The following is a 23,079-nucleotide window of genomic DNA, read 5'->3' as shown; positions in this document are numbered from 1 at the left end:
TGTGCCTAACTACAGATTAAGAACCAGTTCAACTAATCTGTGTATTAACAAAATAAGATGGTCAATTTCAGTTCACAGATCTGAAAGGAGTATCTGTGGGTATCTAAGCATGGGGCTCGAGGTGGTTCATCCATCTGCCTCAGGCACTGCTCACTTGGTGCCAGGCCCCTTCCAGGGAGAAGTCAGTCTGTCCTTAAATGAAATAAACGTCTGGCAGTAAGGCCTCGATCAGAGTCAGCCAGAAGAGAGTTTAGCCCCGTCACCACAAAGCATTCGTTCAATCATCGTGTGTGCAAGTCCCGTGTGCAGGGTGAGAGAGAGAGAACCCTGAGGAAACACGTGAGCAGAAATCTGTGAAGTGAGCACGGGCAGTGCAGGACTCTGGGAGAAGAATGGCAAGGAGGCAGAAGGAACGGCGACTACCAAGCCCTGGGGCTGAAACCTTAGGTCTCCATTGCTGTGATAAGACACCGTAGCCAAAGGGACCTGGGGGAAGGAGAGGGTTTATTTCAGCTCACAGCTCTCAGGTCACACCCCATCGCTGAGGGAAGTCAGGGCAGAACCCAAGGCAGGAACCGGGAGGCAGGAGCTGATAGAGAGGCCATGGAGGTGCACTGCTTACTGGCTTACAGGCCGAATGTTTGCGGAACAAGCTTTGTTCCTGACGATTCTGTGACTATTTCTCTTTGAAATGTCCACTCCTGAATAAAACCGCTGTGACTCTGTCTCAGGTGGTACGTAGCCGACAGTCACAGCTGCAGGTAGGTACAATTAGGCAAATTAGCTACCCTTGGGAGTAAGCCTGAGTAGGAGGCGGGACTCTAGTGGCAACCAGTGGTGTGAGGAGAGAAACAACCCAATTCTGAACTCCATCTCCCTCATCTACGACATATACCCAGTTTCCTTCTATCTCTGGCCAACCCCCTCACACCAACCTCTCCCCGCCCCCAAAATACATACACAGGATCACAGCAACAGCTCTTTCCTGTCTCTGCCTGACCACACTCCAACCGTGCTAGGTTCCTTCTGTTTCTGTCTCAGGGTATCAAGGTCTTTGCAGGGGCTGCTTCCTCTGCCCGAACTCTGCCTCCTGTCTTCACCACTCCACCCAAACACCCATGTCTCCACCAGTATTTCCTTCCCAAGCCCAGGCAATCACTTCCCTGATGGCCTACGAAGCTCTATGCTCTATGCTGATAAGGACATTATTACTCTGCTTCATGGCCAGATCTAGAACCTGGCCCAGGCCCGGCAGCTGACAGGCTCTTCAAATGTATCTGTTCAGTGAATGCTGTCCTTTCTATCTTTTCTCCCTCCACCTTCTGCCGCCAGTGAAACCTAGCTCACATCTCAGGCCAACACTTTCCCCCGACCTCCAGCTTCCCAAGCTCCAGTCCTGACCGTAGTCATCAGACACCAAGGCTCTCCTCTTCACCCATGATATTACCTCCCATGTCTGGATAACAAGTCCTTCCCTCACCCAACACTGCCCTACAGGAAGGCAGCTCATCTCCTTTACCTGCACTTACCTATGGATTCCGTGAGCCTTCCCCTCCCATCCCAACTCTCCTGAGATGTTCTCTGGGCAATCTCTCACCTTACATAGCTCAGGCCCCAAGTCCTTAGCAGTTAGATTCAAGATACTCTTTGGGTCTCTTCCCCTTTCATGGGCATACTTGTCTATTATACGTTTAGCTGCTTTCCCATGATTCCATGCATGCTCACTCTGTACACCGCAGCAGCCTGCCTAGTGTCAAGAAGGGAAAGGTACAGGTTTTTACATACCACCACCGGGTGCCAGCCAGTGAAGGAGGCCCAAACTGGCCACGTGTCTCGTCAGCACTGTTAAAGCTTCACTAAACCTTAACCTCACTCTTCTCTGAGGGCAAATTTCAGTTGTGTATGATCTTGTTTTGCAAAGTAGCCTTCATGAAGAAAATCATTTCTCAAAAGAGTAATTTAAAAATCAAATGCTTTCCCAGGACTCGGGGAGGCAGAGGCAGGCAAAACTCTGTAAGTTTCGAGGCTAGCCTGGGCTACAAAACAAGTCCAGGGCAGCCAAGGCTACACAGAGAAACCCTGTCTCAAAAAACAAAAACAAACAAACAAAAATGCCCATGTCCACTCTCCTTTCCTTCCCAAATCACTCATCCAAGTTGTTGGAAACTGGAAACCAAATTGATTTTTTTTTTCTAGAGCTCATCTGTCTCGTCTACAAATGGAAGCGAAGACGCTACATTTGTCAGTAGAACTTAAGTAGTGAAACGGTATTGTGGATCCAGACTGCACAAAGACTGCAGTATCTCTAGGCTTTGAAACCAGGCTCTGTGTCCCTTCTTAGTCACCCTCCACACCCTGGCAGCTAGGAGGAAGCTGGCCATTGCTCCCAGCGTTTGAACACTTGGCATCATCACTACCCAGACTTTAAGAACTCCTCACTCATCTCTTGCTGCAGCACCTCGGCAGGACCTCTGAAGGAGGCTCCACCGGCTGTAAGAATACGGCAGGTAAGCTGGACCTGGGGAACATGGCTGCTTCCATGATGCCAGGCTGAAGAGAACCAAGATGCAGGAGAACACCCCGCACACCAAGACCATTGATCAGGAAAGGTGGAGTGAAATTTCCTTAACGCCTCGCCTGGAGGATTTTCCCACCCCAGCCTGGCCAACCCGGTCATCGACAAGACCCCTTCATTACCTGCAAGATGGACATGCCCCACAAGCTACACTATGAACCCAAGAACTCTGCCACACTGATGCCACTGGCCTGTGGGTTTCTCAGGGACACACACACACAGAGTCACTACCAATCACTGCCTATTTTCACCAGTTGGCCCTGGGATATTATAGAAAATCATTTGTATAATTGATGAAAATAAAACACATCTCATGGCAAAACAAACAAACAAAAAAAACAAAACTCTTTACTCAGTAACTAAAACTTTCTATAGAGTAGAGAGCTACTTTTGAATTTGGGGGAGATTTTAAAAGATGTATCTATTTATGTTTTATGTGTATAAGTGTTTTGCCTGCATGTATGTATGTATGTATACCATGTGCCAGAAAAGGGGGTTGGATCTTCTGGAACTGACATTACAGATGGTTTCCGTGGGTTCTGGGATCCCAACCTAGGTCTTCACAAGAGCAGCACCCTCTTTCCCACTGAGCCTCACTCCAGCTCCAGAAGGAGTAGGCATTTTAAACATCATCACACCATGAACTGACATAGTCTTGAATACCAGAACCGTGTGACCACAAACACACATGCATGCTGATTGTGTAGCCCCTACTCTTACGCAAAAGCTTTAGTTGGTTGAGGTGTAAAAAACCTCTTAACACTATAAAAACAAGTGTACAAACAATTGTGCTTTTATTCCTTTTTCTGCCTACAAAAGTAATATAAAGCCAGATATGGTAGTGCAGGCCTGTAATCCTAGCATTTGGAAGTAGAGGCGTGAGGACCAGGAGCTTCTTACACACAGCACGCACGGAACCATGGAGCCGGCCTGGCCTCGCTGCCCTGAGAGGCACACGATGGCTCCTGCAGCACAGTGCGCCTCGCACATCCTGAGAGACCAATGCACTCACTCCCACAGGCAGTGCAGTGTCCAGGCCACTCTGTGTGTCTGTCTCCGTGTGTTCCCTTCGAAGCCAAGGCAGAATGGAAGCTTGACAGGACGAACGGTCTCACACATTAATCTATGTACCCTGTGTAGCTTGCCTTGTATCCTGGCAACTACAACTGTATTGATCCTGGCACCTGCTGTTGCATTCTGCTCCTGACAAAGGTATATAACAAGTCCGGTTGCTCTCGATAACACTCTCACAGCCTCAGTTGCGCTGTGGCCCCTCAAGAGGAAGCAGAAAGAATGCAAGAGGCAGAGGTGGTGACCGGCTCCTCAGAAACAGTGTTCTCTGGACACAGCAAGGTAGGTGCACACGTGAGCTCACAGTGATCGTGACAGTGTGCACAAGACCTGTGCAAGCTCAGGCCACACAACACCCCAGGATGGTGGAGAGGAAGTGAACCTGAGGCCCCACCCCCGGCTGAGGAGCTATCGGCGTTTGACGGCTGCCAGTCGAGGGAAGGTGGATTTTCTTCAATGGTGTGACACCTGGTACACCCACCACAGGCCTCCTGCATAGCAGTAGTTGGCCAGTATGAACTGGACAGGAGGACGGAAGCAGGAGAGAGACGCCTGTGACCAAACCGTGCTGCATGAAACTCCTAAGGAATTCAGAAATGCATTATTTTTAAATTTTCCTTGGGGGGGGAAATGGGATTGTGAGCAGGAAAGGTTGAGAAGCCCTGGTCAAAAGTGGCGGTGCATTGTGTGTGTGCCTGGGGTGTGACCCAAGGCCTCACACATCCTCTCACGGAGCTAAGCTCCAAAGCCCCCTACTTTTGAAGGTGTTTAGTTGAGCACCCTTAGAAAACTGAGCAATTCAGCATGTCTAATAAGTTATAAAGTCTATTCACAGCAGGAGAATTTATTAAGTATGGAGGATTAGGTCCACTGTATTAATCACTTTACTATCCAATCTCAGGCACAAGGCACAAAATTATCTAACCGCTTGAAGGAGTAAAGTATACTGGTGAAGCCAAAAGGAGGTGTGCCTATCTCTGCTGAACACTGAAAAACCACAGCGCCTTTGGCAGGATCATGGTTTTGGCCCATTTGGCAGTTAACTGTGGAAAAGCCCGCACCGAGGCAAGTGAGCTGTAAGCCACTTATCACACGAGATGCCGCCCCTCACCAAGAAGAACAAAATCCCTGCAGCCTCTTCCATTCCTTCTGCACCTCATGGAAGTGTTTAAAAAGCCTAATCTGGCTGAGGTGTATTTTGTTGAATGAGGACATCTGTTCTCAGTAGCTCTGATTTTTATACTTGAAAGAAATGCTGTTCCAGGACATAAATGCTGTTCATCTTTTGGAAACAATAATTTAAAAGAAAATAAAGGGTTTTCCAGAGAGCAGTTAGTTATTTATCCTTAAACGTGGCTCACGCAAATATATTTAAATGTTACGTCACTTTCTTCTCTCCTCTGGCTCACAAGAGAAGGAGCAAACGTTTTTATAACCCGGTAATACACAGTGGGGGGGGGAGGCGAGGGGGGCTTGGGTTTCTCCAGCATCATTCACAAAGGCATCTGGTGACCCAAGAGAACTGATCTGTCATCAGCTGGGGTCTGGTTTCTTTTGTAACCGTTCTCTGGATGTGGCCATCATGTCAGTGTCAATACTGATGTTTTTATGACACTCCCTCTGCCTGGTCCTCAGCATACACACACAGTCTATGGGAAAGACCTGAGCAGTCTGCCGGACAAATATTCTAAAAGAAATGCTTTATCAAAGTTCTCATGGTCCTTAAAAAAAAAAAAAAAAGAAAGAAAAGATTCAAATCATTACAAAGGCTAAATTTTAACTTAATGATGTCCTAAATGAAATTAACAAAAGAACGGCCTTCATATAAATGCAGGCCAGCACACACATGTTCACGGTGAATACATGTAACATATGCAGGTACACACACACATACATACATGTATACACACTCTCTCTCTAGAATAGGAGGCAGTTGGCTGATATTTTCTAAATTGTCTCCAACTCAACAAATCAGCTTTACCAACCAGCAAATGCAAATAACAAGAAAGCCTTTGCAAAATAAAGACATCATAAATCCCGACTCCTTACCTGTAAGACTCAGCACTCCATGGCTAAATAATGATAGCAACTAACTTTCATCCGGTATGTGTCTGGTTCATATGCCGGCAACTAAACTCTTACAGTGTGTTACTGTAACAGCTCTTACAGTGTGTTACTGCATTCAGCCGCAGGAATTAAAAGTAGACAATGTTACCAATTTCACCCCACTGATCATAAAACTCAGGCATACAGTTAAACAGCTTGCCAGAGGCCACTAGTGAGCAAACTACAATGCAGCCATTAACACTTTACAACACTTGAAAAACTGTGCAAGTTTTTCAGCCGTTTCCATCTTAGGGCCTTCAGATACATGTAAGGTTAATGGGGTAATCTCAGCAGCCATATTATTTTGTGAATGGAGAAAGTGAGACACCATCACTGTGAATGACTTTCCCAAAATACAAAATGTAGAGGAAGACAAACCCAGATTTCTTTCTTCCTCACACCAGACGCTGCCTTTACCACTCAACAAGAGTATTTCTTATCATGAAGTGATGAAAGCGTTATGTAATAAATAATTCTAGACTTAAGATCCAGGTTGTAAAGAGTTACCCAAACCTGGCCTTCAAGACGCTGCCAGTCTGATTAACTCCCCGGCACTCCTGTCTTCTTCTACCAAGTTCATCTTTCTGTTGATGTTCATGCTGCTCTATCGAGACACAGGCTAGCCTCACAGGCATCACTTTCAGGCAGCCCAAGTCAACAGCTTCTTCCTAACAAAAAGGCTAAAACTCTATGAAAGCTGAAGGCTTTGTCGTTAGGACCAAGCATCCCTTGAGGACCCACCTAGTATCTAGAATGAGATAGCACTCAGGGATTCTTGCCTTCTGCTCTTCTACACCTTCTCCCATCAAGGCTGGCTAGTGTTGCTGTGGAGGTGTGAATGAGAATGGCTCCCCTAGGCTCATATGTTTGTATACCTGGGCCTCAGCTGATGGAACTATTTGGGAAGGATTAGGAGGTGTGACCTTGTTGGAGAAGGTATGTCACTGGGGGAGGGTTCTCAGGTTTCAAAAGACTCCTGCCATTCCCAATGTGCTCTCAGCTTCCTGTTTGTGATCAGTACGTGATCCGCTGCTCAAATGCCATGCCTCCCCACTGCCATGACCCCCATCACAGCAACAGACCCTATTTCTCTGAAATCATAAGCCCAATTAAATAGTTACTTTCACAGACAAAAAAAAAAAATTCTTAACAAAATATTTGCAAACCAAATTCAGTAACACATTAAAAAGATTATACAAAATGAAAAAGCATTTGACAAGTTAACATGCCTTCATGATAAAAGTTCTAGGAACTTTAGGAATAGAACCTAACTCAAAATAATAATGGCTATACCTAGCAAACCATAGCCAACATTAGACTAAATGGAGACAAACTGAGAGAATTTCCTCTAAAATCAGGAGTAGCACAAGACTGTCCATCCCTCCTCTCATCCTCAGTATAGAGCTAGAATTAACAATTAGAGAAGAGAAAGATGGCTGGAGAGATGGCTCCGCCATCAAAAGGCTAGGCTCACAACCAAAATATGAGAAGAGAAAGACGAGAAGGTGTAACAACGGAAGGGAAGAAGTCAAACCATCCCTATTCACAGATGATGAGATTACTTACTTAGAAGACCATACTAAGTCTATCAGAAGACTCTCAGACCTAACAAATACTCTTTTCTAAAGCTCCATCCACTATTACCCTCATTCTGACGTACGAGAAATAATTTCCTGGGATAGTGTCTGTACGCACCGAATCTCCCACAAAGTGTGCTGCGGTGTGTCTGCTGCTGTTTCATGACTAAATATTAGCCCTCCCCCTAGCACTTAAACTTTCTCCTGCACAGAAGTCTTGTCCTTAGGCTGTTAACACCCTCAGAAGCCATGGTTCTTCAAAGCACACAGTGCGCTCGAAATCAACTCCAACACAGCTGAGTTCACAGAGTTGTGTACGCAACTACAGACACACAACACTGTTCCAGACCCCTAATCGCCCTTACACTCAAAACCTGTTTGTTTTCAAATAACTATTCCAGAACAGACTTTTCAAATATCTAAAAGAAAAGAAAGAAAACATGGCTTTCCGAGTACCCTTGTAAACAGCAGCTATGTGAGAAATAATCTAGAATGATCATAGTGAAAGTGATCACGGTTATTGAGGAAACATCCATCAGCCCGTCTGAAGCTTCTCACAGAAGAACAATTTTACTTTTCTCTCCTTCTGCACCTCCTCTCAGGCAGTAAGAATGGCCACCAACCGTTGGGCTTGGTGACACACACCTTTAATCCCAGCACTTGGGAGGCAGAGGCAGGCAGATCTCTGAGTTTGAGGCTAGCCTGGTCTACAAATCAAGTCCAGGACAGCCAGGGCTCTGTTATACACAGACACCCTATCTACAAAACAAAAAAACAAAAACAAAAAGAATGGTCACTAACCAGTTTTTACTTTTCCTTCCTGGACTGTGTCAGCATGGAGCTATAGGGATTCAGGGAAAATAACACTGGCTTCAAAAATAAAGACCAAAGGAAAAAAACCATGTAACAATATTCTAAAGTATGCCATGAAATAAATTACTCTTGACTTCTCAAATAAGTGTTCTTTCAAAAGGACAAAAAAAAAATTGAAATGCATGGCAGTGACTAACATTCTCAAAAGAAATCCCACATAGTAATTTCTTGTGTAAATTTAAAATAGGAAGAATTCGCCAGGAAGAGGCCCACAAATCCCAACACCAGCACCGCACAGGAAAGCAGGGCAGACCACAGATCTAATACCTAATATGAAGAAAGTGGCTGAAGGGGTTGGGTGTACCGGAGACAGGCAGGGCAGTGAACCTAAATGGTTTCGGTAAGTTCCACTTTGCAATTGGCTCTCAGACTTTCCTTTCTCCCGTGCTGCAAGCAAGAAAGGGTGGCTGAGCCCGAGGCAAGAACGAAGACGAGAGACTAGACACAGAGGTCTAGCTAGGCCCACAGTCTGAGCTCTGGCAAATCAGCTCTCCTTCTCAGCCCCACTCCCTCGCCCCAAGGTTCTAAGTGAAATCCAGTCTGTTACAATTCATGCCACCTTCTCCCCGGCCTCTGCTGCCCTTTCACGAAGGCTTTCTGGAGCCAAATTAATTTAGTGAGGACAAATGAGCGAGTGCAGCAGGTCCAACAGTTGAACTGTTGGTCAACAGAATGAATGAGTGGCCAAGAGAAAAGAGCAAAGACAAGCAGAAAGAAGTCTGCGTGAAAGGACCTGTGTCTCAGCACGACCTGACCTCTGGACTCTTGACGCTCTCTGCAGAAGCTGCTGTAGCCTGTGTATCTACTGGGGCTCCTCAGATGACTGAGCAGCAGTGGGCTTTAAAAGCATACAGTCTGGACAGGTCCAGAAAAGCTCATGCTGAGCCAGTTTCAAGACCACAGGATTTACTATGATTTTCCCTCGGTCACGGGAGATCTCAGACCAATTCCACAAAGCTGTGGCTGCTCACTGGGGTTTAACCTGCAGCCTCTGCTAGAAATCCCTCAAGATCAGGGTGGAAAGAGATACTGAGAAAAAAAAAGGAAAACGTGTGTTCACAAAGAGTCGTCTAGGCATCTATATCATTATATTAGGAAGAAAAAAAACAAAACAGCCACATTAGCTTGCTTGGAACAAACCACTAGCCGTTGCTCAGTGTTTCGAGGCAATAAATGAAAACTACATGCAGATATAAAGGACAATTTTTCTAATACTCTCCACCTGTCAAAATTACCAAAGCAAAATAATTCAGAAAATACATGGGCCTTTCCAGCCCTCCTCCGAGGGACTTGCAGACAAGGATCAAAGGCAGATCCTCCAAAGAATGTAAATAGCCAGAACTTGCACAGAAATGCTTGGGAAAAATTAACGCAATAGTGGCAACATGCCTGAAATAGCCCTTCGGTGAGTCCCCTGGCTGACATTTGCTGGCTGTCATCATGCATCTCACATTTCTCTATCTTCTTGAGGATTTAGCAGTGGGGGAAACAGACTGCACCCAGGACACTGGCAAGGGCCAATTTCTCAAAATAGAAATGCCTTTGCTAGGCACAATGGGGCACACCAGTCACCCCAACACCTGGGAACAGACACGGGAGGATTTCCCCAAGTTCAAGACCAACCTGGTCTATATAGTATGTTCTAGGCCACCCAGAGCTGGTCTCAACAATTAAAAGTTTCTAAATAGCAATGTTTTCTTTTCCCAGGGACACACACCTAACTCACCGAGAAACTAGGAAAAAAAAAAAAAAAAAGACCAGCAGAAGAGAGAGCCCAAGTAAATCCTCACAGTTACTGTCAACTGTTTGGTTGGTTGCTTGCTTCTGTTTTTTTATAGTGGTGACAAGACAATTCAAAAGGGGGAGCGTAACAAAATGGTTCTGAGACAACATAATCTCATCTAAAAAGTTAAAAAAAAAAAAAAAAACAGACCAGACTTTAGGCTTAAAAACCCTTAAAGGAAACACAGGAGTACATTTCCATGCCTTGGGTTAAACTATGGTTGCTCAGACAGAATTTAAACAGCAGGCGCCACCAAGGAAAAAATAAATAGCATTATCAAAATTATTTTTAAAATGTTTAAAAAAGATAGCCTCAATAAAATAAAAAGGACCAGCCATGCAATTGCAAAAAACGACCTGCAAATCGAGTATTCAGTAACGTACGTGGAAGCACATATTTTAAAACTCATAATAGGGGGCTGGAGAGATGGCTCAGAGGTTAAGAGCACTGGCTGCTCTTCCAGAGGTCCTGAGTTCAATTCCAGCAACCACATGGTGGCTCACAACCATCTATAATGAGATCTGGTGCCCTCTTCTGGGGTGCAGGCATAGAAGCAGGCATAATACTATATAAATAATAAACTAATTAATTAAAAAAAAAACTCATAATAATAAGGGACAAATAGCCTAATTTTTAAATTTTATGAAGACCAATAGACTTTTCACTAAAGAAGATGTGCAAATGGATAATAAACATGAGAAGAGATGCTGAACTCACTAGTCCCTGGGGGGAATAAATGCCAATCAAAACAACTGGGAGAGCCAGGAGAAAGTTCAGCCGCTGAAGGTGCCTGCTGCCAAGACCTGAACTCAGCCTCCGGGACCCACAGCAGAGAGAGAGCAGATTCCCACAAGTTCTCCTCCAACCTCACACATGGACCACAGCATGCAACCACAATAAATAGGTGAAATCTTTAAAAACAAAAACAAAACAAAAAAAACTTTAAGCTTAAGATACCACTTTGTACCCACCAGGATGGTAATCAAGAAGGCAGATAGTAAAACTCTGTGAGAAGAATGTGGTGAGACAGCGGCTTCACGCTGCCAATAGGAAGCAGCTGGTACCTCCGTAAGTTCTGAAACCTCCACTCGTGGGCATACATAAAAAAAGACAGCAAGATATAAGCCCACGTAAAAAATCTGAGTATGAATCGTCACAACAGCAACATTTATAATGGCCAAAGGTGAGCCAAAAGCCCATCAACGGGTACTACACAAGTAATACACAGTCTATCCAAACAGGGGACATCATTCAGCAAGAAAGACATTAAGTACTGACACGTGCTACATTATGAATCAGTCTTTAATGTATCAAGCGGAAATCAGTCACACACACAAAAAAACACATATTACATGAAACCATTTATATGAAATGTCCAGAATATGCAAATCTGCAAATAGAGAACAGTCGCCCAAGGGTAAGGGAGGTAGGAGCTGGTTACCAATGAGTACAACCTCTGCAGAGCGACTGTGGTGATGGTTGCACAGCTCCTAATACATTTCTTAAAGAACATGGAATTGTACATTATAAATGGGTGATGGTGTGTGTGCAATTCGCATCGCCTTCTCAGAAGCTAGTTTCAAAACTCATATAAGAATCGCAAAGTCAAGCAGGTATATTACGTAGGCCCAGAAAAGCCTACAACAAAAAAGGGAGCTGTCCTTTCCAAATTCTTCAGCTTATGTCGACGAAGAGGTGCATTTTCCTGTTCAGATCAATTCATCCAGTCAACACGAACCCCTACCATTCCACAACGGGGATCCCATAAAAAAAAAAGACGCAGTCCCTCCCCTCGAGGCTTCCCAGCCTGCTAACAGGAGCTACCACCCAGGAGGCCTGGTGTTACCAGTCTCATGTGCTTATGACAAGGTGGAGAGCTTGGGCCTCATTGTATGACAAGGGCGCACACTCAGAGAAGGTGACTTGACCGCCTTGACTGTGCTGAGAAATGGGAAGGAGACTGGGAGCCAGATCACCTCTGTCTAAATAGGCCGGCTCATCCTACTATAGCCCCTCCAGGGCAGTGGGCAGAAGCATCTTCAGTTACGCTTCAGCTTGATGGGGTCGGAAGAGGCTTCTGGGCTCTCCACGGAGAAGTCTTCAGAGAGGTGACTGCTGAGCAGAACTCTACGGCTTCTCTCAAACAGGGCGAGGGGGGCTGGAGCTTCCCAGGCAGAGGCGTGAATAACAGGAATGTGGAGCATTCGAAAACTTGGATGCAGTTTGGTTCAAATGGACAGCAAGACCAGAATGAGGAGGTCAAAGGTTAAAGAACAGAAAGAATGAGGCAGGGAGGGGCGGAATATGAGGAGAGCAGTGAAGACTGGACAGTCAGACATTGGTGCTTGTCAGACTTAGGCAGCTGAGAAGAAAGAGCCTCCCGTTCCAGCTGGCTATTGCTCACACTGTCTCAGCTACCCCTGGGATGCTCAAACAGCACACTTTACCGTTCAGTGTGGACCACACATCACCGTATCTCAATCCCAACTTCCTCATTACCTGCACTGCATTTGTGATCGCCTACTGACTTCTCTTCTGCCACTATCCAGACCCGCTTCTCTTCCTGTGCCCGAGCTGGGTGAACAAGTCCACGCTACGCTAGCTCAGGACGCACTGGCTCCCATAACAGAGCTACCACTGCAAACTGCTTCAGTGAGGAAGTATATTAGCTCACCCACGAGGGAATCCAGGGACAGCAAGGCTCAGGGCAGATCAGAGACACTGCCTTTTCCTCTTCGCCATCTTGGGAGTCACGGTGGTCTACAGGCTGAACTCAATAGCCAGGTGGTTCTGGCGAGGAGCAGGGGATGTATGTGTGTATGACAACGTGCTGGATGGGAACCACAGTCTCCCTTTCCCAGAAGCACTTTCACCAGCAGGCTGGCAGGTGTGCCTGTTAAGTCAGCATGACTTCTGCTGTCCTTCAGCGCCAATGCAACAGGCACGCCTTGAGTACAATTATCCCCCCTGGACCGGGTAAGTCCGGGACCAGCTTCTTCCCAGGGCTAATGGCTCCACCGAAGAGCAGCTGGGTCAGGAATTGAAACGGAGTCCTGGGTGCTTATCTGATCACTACCAACAGTGTGCTCTACCTCTTGGGCCACGAGCCTTATGCTCCCACATTCTTGCAGGTCTTCGAGTTCCCTCCTCCTAAATATCTTCCGGATCTTACTTCCTCTCCCGTTCTCCGTTACTGTTGCCTCAAGCCATGCCCTTCTCCATTCCTGACCGCTGCTTCGAGTGTGAGATGTGTAGCTCCAAGCCACACCTCTCAGAGACAGGTCCAAAACCTGGGTAAAGGTGGGAGGCACCAACACTTCCAAATTGTAAATGAGAAGCAAATACATTAAAAAAATACAGCACACACATTCATAGCTACCACTTATTGAGAATTTTTGATCTTACAAGCCTAAAATCCTTTTCTCAGATTCTCAAAGTCATCCTACGAGGTGGTCCTCATGTTCCTCAACATGAGGAAACTGAGGCTCAAGAAGAAGAGTTGTCCATATGTGGTAGGCAGGACACAAAGACAAAGGACCAGAGACATCCACACAACACCGCAGAGGGTAGGCTGGCCACGGGGCAGGCAGGGTGAACCCCCACTAAGCTGGAAGCAATGGGAATGGGGAAAAAAGAAAGTTTCAAGAAGTGATTTTTAATGTAGCAAAAGGGCCAAGACTGTTGAACTTGCTTCTGAACGAAGGGCAAGGTGATATGCAAACAGTCTCTGTGGTTAGCTCACAAACCTGGCCTTCAGGCAGGTCACCATCTGTGGGGACATCTGGACGTCTGTTTGGTTTCCTTTGGTTTAGTTTGTGACACAGGTCTCGCTCTGTAGCTCCTTGTTATCCTGGAAATCACTTGTGTAGACTAGGCCAGCTTCTTAACCTGCAGCAACATTCCTACCCTCTGCCTCCCGGCTGCTTGGATCTCAGGCAAGAGCACCATTACATATACCCAGCCAAAGCTGGACTCCAGACAAGACACACACACACACACACACACACACACAAAGCTTGGACCTCCTTGTCACTGACTGCTGGCTCAGATGTGTCCTAAGTACCCTGCAGAACTTGGTTTTTCTCCCTTCCCAGTCTCAGTTGGCTGGCCCCTCCCTTGCCATCTGACCTCTGCTATTGTGCTATTGTCCCAGTGGGCTAGGATGGGCCTCCCACCCAGCACCCCCTTGTTTTCCCTGCCTTCCCCATCTTCCTGGTTCTGACCTCCTCCTAGAGTGTCAGTCTCCTCTGCTAGGAAACAGACTTCTCAGATTGGAAGAGCTGCCAGCCCCTTCAAGCTTGCAGCCTCTGGAGGAGCCATGGCAGCCCTCTCTTCAGGAGTGTTTAGTTACAGAGAAAGGTATTAACAATAGACAGCATTCAGTAAGAATGACTGTTTCACTTTAAGAAGAAAGAAAAGAAACAGGAAATGCATACACAGCAGCTCAGGAGGGCATAGGAATGCTTTTCTTTTTCTTTTCTTTTCTTTTTTTTTGAGAATGGTACAGACTCTCCAAATTGTAGTTATAAGCCTCTTGAGTCACAGAGTAAACTGACTGGTTCCTGAACTTAACACACCTTGTCTTTTGCCCAGGACATGTGATAACAGGTATCTATTTGGTCTTAATATGTGAAGCTTACACACAAAATGCTCAGGGCAGAAGTGAACGGGAGTTACTGCATCCAGGACGACCAGCAGCAAAATGCATCAGCTCTACAAGGGTCCAAATGTCAGAGATACTCCTCTGCCAAGCAGTCTCAGAGAAACTACACACACACACACACACACACACACACACACACATCCAATGTTTATTAAAGCTAAGAACAATACCAGATCAGGTTTATGCAGCTTCAAGAATAAAATGAGCCAAAGAGCTGCACTGAAAAACTGAAGGCGAGCTCACTAATAATATTCCGGTGACGCCAGCCAACGCCGCTCTCAGCACAGGCGGAGACAGCGGAGGGAAATCTGTGCTTCTTCTGAAAGACTCAAGTTGGAAGGAGAATATTACATTTAAAAGCAGAAGAAGAGAACTAAGACCTGAGAGGTAGAGGTAGGAGGCTCAGAAACTCAAGGGAATCCTTAGGTACAGCCAATTTGAAGCCAGCCCAGACTGCACAAGCCTGGTCTCTCATTTCCCCTCTCCCAACCCGTTCCACAAGGGAAAAAAAAAATGGTGTGACTCATGTTTTCTGCAATAACTGCCAATCAGCTCCTCCGTGTGCCACAGGCACTCAGTCCATGGAATCGTCTCATTCTCTGCCCATTATCGATATAAAAATTAGAGTATCTTGGCAACAGGTTTGTGTTTTTTGTTTTTTGTTTTCACAGCGAAACTCACTTTATTCTGCAGTCTTTTCTAGTGAAAATAAAATGGCAAAGGAATGTCATTATCTATAGTAAAGATGTTCGACATGGCCCATCCCAACCGCAGCATCCCACGATTCCCTCTATTCAAATTACAGTTAATAAGCATCTATTACGTGAGACATACGGTTCTGGCTGCCGGAGTCACAGGCATGGGCTCGCAAGCTACAGGAAGAGGCGGATGAGTCCAGACATAATGCTTGTGTGTTTGGTGCTGAGACAAAGATGTATGAGGCCCGGACGGGCGCTGCTCGACCCTGCCTAGTCAGGCTCAGTCGAAAGTGTCTTAGCAGATGCGCCCCTTGGTAATCTTAAAGGCTGGTTCAGAGGAGGGGGTGTTTAGAGAAAGGCAAAAGGGGTATAGAGCAATCAGCAGGAACCCCATGCACAAAGCCTCAAATTCCCAGGGATGTCTGGGAAACTGAGAGCAATTCTGTGTGGGCAGAAGGAAGCCACTGGGGAGTCAGGACCAGTGGACTGCAGAGTGAGAGGCAGCAGGCTGGACTTCCCTAAAGGAATGGCCACCACAGAAACGGGGGTAGGAGGGGAGGGGGTGAGGAGAGAGCAGAAGTGAAGTCAAGAGTCTGCGCACAGAACCACATCAGAGGCACAATGTGTAAGGTGGCTGTTTTACAGAGGGTAAAGCTGAGGTGGCGCACGCCTGTGATCCCTGCACTCGGGAGGCAGAGGCAGGAGGATCTCTGTGAGTTTGAGGCCAGCCTGGTCTACAGAGTGAGTTTAGGACAACCAAAGCTACACAGAGAAACCCTGTCTCAAAAAAAACCAAATATGTATGTGTGTATATATATATATATATATATATATATCAGCACACACACACACACACACACATATATACATATACACTTAATAAAAATTGTGAAAACTGTTTCTTTTCATTCCTAGCCACCACCTTTCTGAGTTTTTTTTTTTCTACCAATCCAAGTGAAATGAAACTTAAAATTCTTCATGTGATGCATATTCTTTAAAAACCTCACCTACAACTACTTTTTTCTAGCTCCCTGGGCAGTTTCTGATTAAATAATCAAAACTAGCTCACGGCACTGCCACAGGGACCTCAGAGTGGGTCGAAGGTAACGGTACTTAACAGTGAACGGATGAACTCCATGTTTAAAGTGAGTAGATTATATGTGGCATCTCTAAACCTAACGGAGTGGCTAAAAAGATCAGCAGTCAAGAGCACTGGCTGCTCTTCCAGGGGACCCGGGTTCAATTCCCAGCACTCACAGAGCAGCACACAACCATCTGTAACTCCAGTTCTGGGGGATCCAGCACACTCTTCTGGCCTCTGTGGGCACCAGGAGGCATACACACAGTACACAGACATACACACAGGCATAATTCAAACACATATAATAAGTAAAAAAAATTTTAGGTCGATGGAATTCCTATTTTACTGCCATGTTAGTTTCATTAATTTAACCATCACACCCAGAAATAAGTACCTTAGCGCTCATTCAGAGGACCAAACCTTTCTAAAATGAAAATACTAACCTTTTTCATATTTGCATAACAATTCTACCAGCCAAATTTCCAATCAGAGCTTGTGACTTTTTCCTCTGAAAAAAAATCTTTTGTTCCCCAAATGACAATGCAGAAAAATAGTTTGAACCACATTCAAGTTTTGCTTTCAAAGAGAACAAAAAGAGTGCTCTCTACCTCTCCCTGCTGAGAGGACCACAAAGGCCTAACAAATGTTTCCCAGAACAAACATTACTCAAAATCTGAGGCCGACCATAGGAGAAACGCTCACACCAAAGAGATAGCAGCATAGAACAAACAGCTAAAAGCTATGTGCCGGCTGAACACACAACCGGCAGCTTTCAGCTTACAAAAACTGGGGTCTTTAATTCTCAGACTGGACTCAAGCACGGGACTGAAAGAAAAAAAGATTTCCGGCTTGTCAAGTGAGGACTCCTCGAAAGGAAAAATGTAGATATATAAGTAACACTAGAATGGATACAAAAATATACTGCCTTTTATTTTCCTAATTAATTTTTAAACAGAAAATTATTTTCTGTTTAAATGATACTTTTTTTAACATGTAAGATGTGCAACTATCATCCACATAGTGAAATGTTTTCTATCAGCACACAAGTTTTTTTTTTAAGATTTTATTTATTTATTTATTTTATGCATAATAGTGCTCTAAGAAGGCAGTAGAGGGTGTAGATGGTTGTGAGCCACCATGTGGTTGCTGGGAATTGAACTCAGGACCTCTGGAAGAGCAGACAGTGCTCTTAACCACTGAGCCATTTCTCCAGCCCCCACAAGTTTGTTTTTTTTTTTTTTTTCAATTAAAAAATCTTTTACCTAAGTTATGGAAAACTAACTTTTCAATTTGTAACCTGGTACTTAAAATCCAAAAAGGACTTTTCAGTGGTGCACACAAAATGCTTTACCAAGCTTCTCACGCGTCTGTATTTGATAGCTACCGTTAGTCTTCTAACCTGTAACGCATAGTTTTAACAGGAGTGCAAAGCAGCTGATGGTACATTTACATACCAAGTGCTACAGGAGCCTGTGGGGGTCAGAAAAGATGTCCCCCAGAACTGGAGTTGCACATGGTTGTGAGCTGCCATGTGGGTTCTGGGAGCTGAACTGTGGCCCTTGGCAAGAGGAGCAAGCGCTCTTAACCACTGAGCCATCTCTCCAGCACCAAAGATATTTCTCGTTTGTTGTTCAGATTTTTACAAGAAAATTCTTAAGTAAATCACATAGGAATCGGTAAAATTCCTTCCATTAAAAAACAAACAAACAAACATAGCTTAGGTGTGGTGGCTCCTGCCTAGTCTATAATCTCACCACTTGGGAAACTGAGGCAGGAAGATTGTCATGAGCTCAAGGCCAGCCAGGGCTATATGTGAGACTCTTGTCTTATTAATTAATTAATTAATTAACTTTAATCTGTATTTTTCTGTTTTAATTTCTGAGGAGAATGAGCTAACTGATGTTGCTTACCTTTGTTTATATTTTTATTTAACTTCTGAGAATAATATTGCTGGTATAAAAATACAAAAATAAGCCGGGCATGATGGTGTACACCTTCCTTCCCAGCACTCAGGGAGGCAGAGGAAGGAGGATCTCTGTGAGATCCAGCCTGGTCTACAAAGCAAGTCCAGAACAGCCAAGGCTACACAGGGAAATCCTGTCTTGGATGTATGTGTGTATGTATGTATGTGTATGTGTATGTGTGTGTGTGTACAAAAAATAATTACATCAAGTACATAAAGCTAAAAGTCCAGATTTTCAAACATATATGACCATAAAGCTCTGGGTGTACTGAGTATGTGTTCAAAGTATCTGTAAAACGTGTTTTCGGTAACATGAGATATAAGTTGGGAATTGAGTGCCCACGATCGGCAGCCAAGTTTTTTATTTCTCAGCTATGTTTTACCCTTTTTCTTATTTTTACTTCCAGTACTTACAAGAGATGCATTTTCTAGTACAATGGCTTCAACCAGAATTCAACCTCTGTCAACTTTCCAAGCTTTAAATCTCAGGCATGCTGCTGGAAAAATTCTACTCTAAGCTTTTTCTCTACCTGACTACTCACAAGACCCTGAATCTTTTTCATCCAGTTTCTATATTTCTAAGACCTGAAGACGCAGGCATCTCTTGTCTGCTTTCCAATAGAAGCACTAGGGCCTTCCATTAACTTTGATTTTAATTGGTGGTAGCCAAAGTCACCAAGTAAACTACCACAAAGAACACTGTAATAGCAGCTATTGATTGTTGATTTAAAAGTAATTGCTTACCTGTGAACTAAAGCAGAAGCTAAATTTATCTAATTAATACACAATAATTGGGACTGGAGAGATGGCTCAACAGTTAAGAGCGCTGGCTGCTGTTTCAGAGGACTCGAGTTCCATTCTCAGCACCAACACAGCAGCTCACAACCAACCGTAACTCCAGTTCCAGGGGTTCCAACACCTTATTAGACACGCAGGCAGGCAAAACACCAATAAAATAAATAAAATAAATAAACAAAATTCAAATATACTTATCTAGTATTTGCACCTATATGTCAGGACATAAGAAGGTCAAGAGAATGTTTTTTAAAAGTCAGTTGTGTATGGTACAGCACAGGTGTTCATTCCGTGTTTGAATGTCATTGACATGGGTGACATGAGCTTCTGCAGAGCTCATACTGTTGGTAAATATGCAAATGCTCAGTTCGGTGCACGCCACGGGTAGACGAGCCTAGGGCACGCATTTTTAAGGAGGTATAGTAGCTGCAGACAATGCGGTTACTCCAGCAGACAACATCTGTGCTACACACGTGGACATCAAAATCAGCGCGGCCTGCTTTTGTGACACAGAAAGAGACCGAGCTTGCGGTGGAAACGATTACTTCCAACCCAAGCCTGCTTTAAATACTGTTTTGGTGTGCGGCGCCCAGCCAAAACAACAGCATTCTGAAGCTGTTGTTGCCTCTGAATCACTTGCCAGGCTTCGGCCCATTTTTAAAACAAGGTAAAGGCCATGGAGCTACTAAAAATAAGTGTGGATCAGGATTTCAGATTCACGTTTCTTTAGCAAACTTACTCCATTTGATCCCAAGACTTGGCTGCTCTCCTGACGGACTACTCTAAGCTAGCCGCAGCAGCTGACAGGGGCATGCCTTTCATGATTAAGTGGGAAGCTCTTGCTGCAGATGACTGGAGATTCCAGATGCATCTATCCTTTGCACTTCAGAGAGATCTCTTTGTTGGCTTAGCATCAGATCATGACTTATCTTTTTTTTCTGACTGCCTCCACTCACACACCAGGGCATCTGTATGTGTTACCAAGGACTGTCCCTTTTTGTTGCTGTTTTTGTTTTAATTTTGGCCACAAAGTGTTCCACCGCATTGTACAGTAAGGGTTTGCTTTTTCCCTGGTTTCTTGGTGTGTGAGGGGGGTTGTCTAAGAACATAGAAAAGGGTTAAAAACATAAAACGATCGCTGTCCCTACAAATACTGTTTTATTGTTCTTGGGAAAAACCTAAAGATGAGAATTTGATCAAATTTTGCCTATTACAATTCCTGAGGAACGATATTCAAAATATTTCCCAAAGCAAGGGGTTAAGCGTTTTAGCTTCAACTGGTCACTAGTGCCTTTCTTCTGCAAAAGGAAATTCTGTGCGCCCCACCTGGCAACATCCATGAAGAGGCTCCTAGCCAGAACAGTTTTTCTGATAGGCATAAAGGTAATCAGGGCAGACACCCCCAAGGAAATGCCCAGGACCTACCTCATGTGGGCAAGACTAGGGAAGAGGGCATAGGGAACTCTATCCCGGGCCCCACAGCTCAGGGGCAGGGGCGCACGGAGGTGGGGGTGGGGAGATGGAATGGGCACCAGGTCCAGACTCCGGGGCCTCCTTAACTAAAACGTCTGGGTAATTTAGCACTGAACGGGAAAGGCAAACAAAACACCCACACCGGATCCGGCTCTCCCCCGGCAGTCAAACTGGTGGCAAAGAGGAACAAACGCGCAGGCGCGTCCTCAGGTCGCCAGGTCTAAAGAGACGTACTGAAAATCGAGGAAGTGGGTCGGCGCGGGCTCGCGGGCTTTCCGCGGCTCCTCTAGGTCCGGAGGGGCAACGCATTTCCCATGACCACAACCGGGAGCGGCCCGATCAGGGATCTGCCTTGTGAGATGCTCACTTAAAAGGCAGAGACGAGACCAGCCCGCTCGCGGAGAGGAGCACTGTTTTCGGGGCAGACGTAGCACTATCCAGCCCGTCCATTCAATCCCGCGCCTGTCGGGGGGCTGCGAGGGACCCGGGGGCTTCTAGGGGAGCCCGGGGAGGGGGGCAGAGTCCATCTCCGTCGCCGGACCTCGAATCGCCGCCGGAAGCCGGGGCGTCGAGGGCCGTTCGGGACGGCAAAGTTACTTTTCTAAGCAACTCCGAGTGAGCGCAGCCCGGACAGAGCCCCTCCTCCGTCGGAGGCCGGGGACTGCTGGACGGACAAAGCCGCGGACCCCCACGTCCCGGATCCCGCCCCGCGCCCCCGGGGGGGGGGGCTGTGCCTACCTTGATGCCCTGCTGCTGGGTGGTGAGGGTCAGCTTGGACTCGTCCAGGAGCAAAACTTCGCAGTAAAATTCTTCCGGGACGGCGCAGAAGCAGCCCATGTCGGCCGAAAAGCGTCGTCTCCAGCCGGGCGAGAGCGGCGTCCGCGGCGCCCGCAGCCTCCTCCTCCTCCTCCCCCACCTCCTCAAGCGCCAAGCATTAATCTATGGTGTGCGCCGCGCGCGGGGGGCGAGAGGCGCGGGTCTGGCCGGGGTCCCCCCTCCCCACCCGGAGGGGCGAGGTCCGGGGTCCGGAGGTCACGGAGAGGGTAGCCCCGGGATGCTCGGAGGGCGAGCACGCGTCAGGAACCCGGGGCCACCCGAGAGGCGTGCGCGGAACGGGGCACCCGGGGCGGCGCGTCCCCGCGCATCCTGCGGCGGCGGCTCCTCCGGCGAAGACCTGGGCGGCGACCTGGGGACAACAGGAGTCGCCGCGTAAGGGCGGCCGGCCGGAGACGCGAGCGCTCCGCACAAGCCCCGGGGCGATCCCCCGGCCGCAGCTCCCGAGTCTCCGCGGGGCGCGCACTTCCAGCGCCGACCCCGCCCCGCGGAGAGCGGAGCGCTCGCTCGGCTTCCCTTTTGTGTCGGGGGGTGACCACGACCCCCCGCCCCAACACACACAACACACACACACCGCGGACCTGGGGCGCGGGGCCGCTGTCACAGCCAGCTCCGGGGGCGCGGAGGACCGGCCGGGGCTCCTCACCGCGGTCAGCTGCTGGCGGGCCGCGGCTTCCGTCCGGGGGTCCCCGAACTCATCCCGCGGCGACGGCCGAGCGCAAGCTTCCTGGGGACCGAGCGCCGCTCCCGGCGAGCGTCCCGCGAAGCCAGGCGTCGGGGGACCTGCGGGCGGGCACCGCGGGGGCCGGGGCGCCAGGCCGCGGAGGCTCCGGGGAAAGTTCTTGACCGCTCGCGGGGCGGAGCCCCGGGCGGGAGCCACCCAGGTGCCGCGGTCCCCCGTCGGCCGAGAGCCTCGGGGAGCAGAAGCCGGAGCCCCGCGACCGTGACCCGATCGCCCCCTTCAGGGCGGGGTCTCGGCTGGGGGCGGAGGGCGGGGCGGAGGGGCTCAGCCCGGCCGCGTGCCCGCGGGTCCCCGGCGAGAACGCGTGCGCCGTCGCGAGGTCCCCGCGTCCGTTTCCCCGGGAGACCGGGAGGTGGGTCCACCCCCCGCCCCGCGGCGGCCGAGGCGCGGTTCCGCCGCGACCCCTGCGTCCTGCGCTCCCGGGCTCCCACGCCCTCCGCGCGGCCGGCGGGACCGGGCGCTGCTGGGCACAATAGCTCTGAGGCTGCAGTGACCCCTGGCGGGTCGTCGCGTCCGTGCACAGGCAGCGCGGGCTGCGGGAGCGAGACCCAGGACCCCCCGCCGGCCCCGGGAGCAGGTGCAGGCTGAGCTCTCTCTAGCTGGGAAGCAGCGGCGAATTGACGCGAATGGCTTGCCGGAGAAGGCGGGGTCGGGGGGAGGCGAGGGAGGGCGCACCGCGGGGCTGTGCCTCGCAGAACTCTGTATCGACTACTAGAAAGAGAGAAAAATAAAACATAAAAGAAGCTTGGCCTCCGCTATGAATTTCCTCTTCTACCACTTGTTAGCTTGAATAGTCAAAAAAAAAAAAATTTTTTTTTTAACATGCTTAAAACCTAGGAAGCTAG

The 23,079-nt window shown here is 47.6% G+C and overlaps 1 protein-coding gene across 3 annotated transcripts in view; it reads right to left on the bottom strand.

Annotated features, from left to right (window-relative positions):
• The window catches only part of Epb41l4a (erythrocyte membrane protein band 4.1 like 4A), a 194,316-nt gene extending 171,638 nt beyond the window's left edge, over positions 1-22,678 (bottom strand). The window contains exons 1-2 of one of the 3 annotated variants that reach the window (XM_021641450.2): positions 22,074-22,678; positions 21,397-21,844 (exon numbers count right to left, since the gene is read on the bottom strand). In XM_021641450.2, coding sequence (XP_021497125.2) covers positions 21,397-21,495 — 99 coding nt within the window. In that variant the 5' untranslated portion in view covers positions 21,496-21,844; positions 22,074-22,678. The remainder of the gene's footprint in view (positions 1-21,396; positions 21,845-22,073) is intronic. The other 2 variants (XM_021641448.2, XM_060377495.1) reach the window with 2 other exon arrangements.
• Between the last annotated feature and the right edge of the window lie 401 nt (positions 22,679-23,079).

Source organism: Meriones unguiculatus, chromosome 2 (assembly GCF_030254825.1).
Source record: "Meriones unguiculatus strain TT.TT164.6M chromosome 2, Bangor_MerUng_6.1, whole genome shotgun sequence".
Lineage (NCBI taxonomy): Eukaryota > Metazoa > Chordata > Mammalia > Rodentia > Muridae > Meriones > Meriones unguiculatus.
Note: the sequence above shows the minus strand (reverse complement) of the source record. Positions and strands in the feature narration are given on the sequence as shown.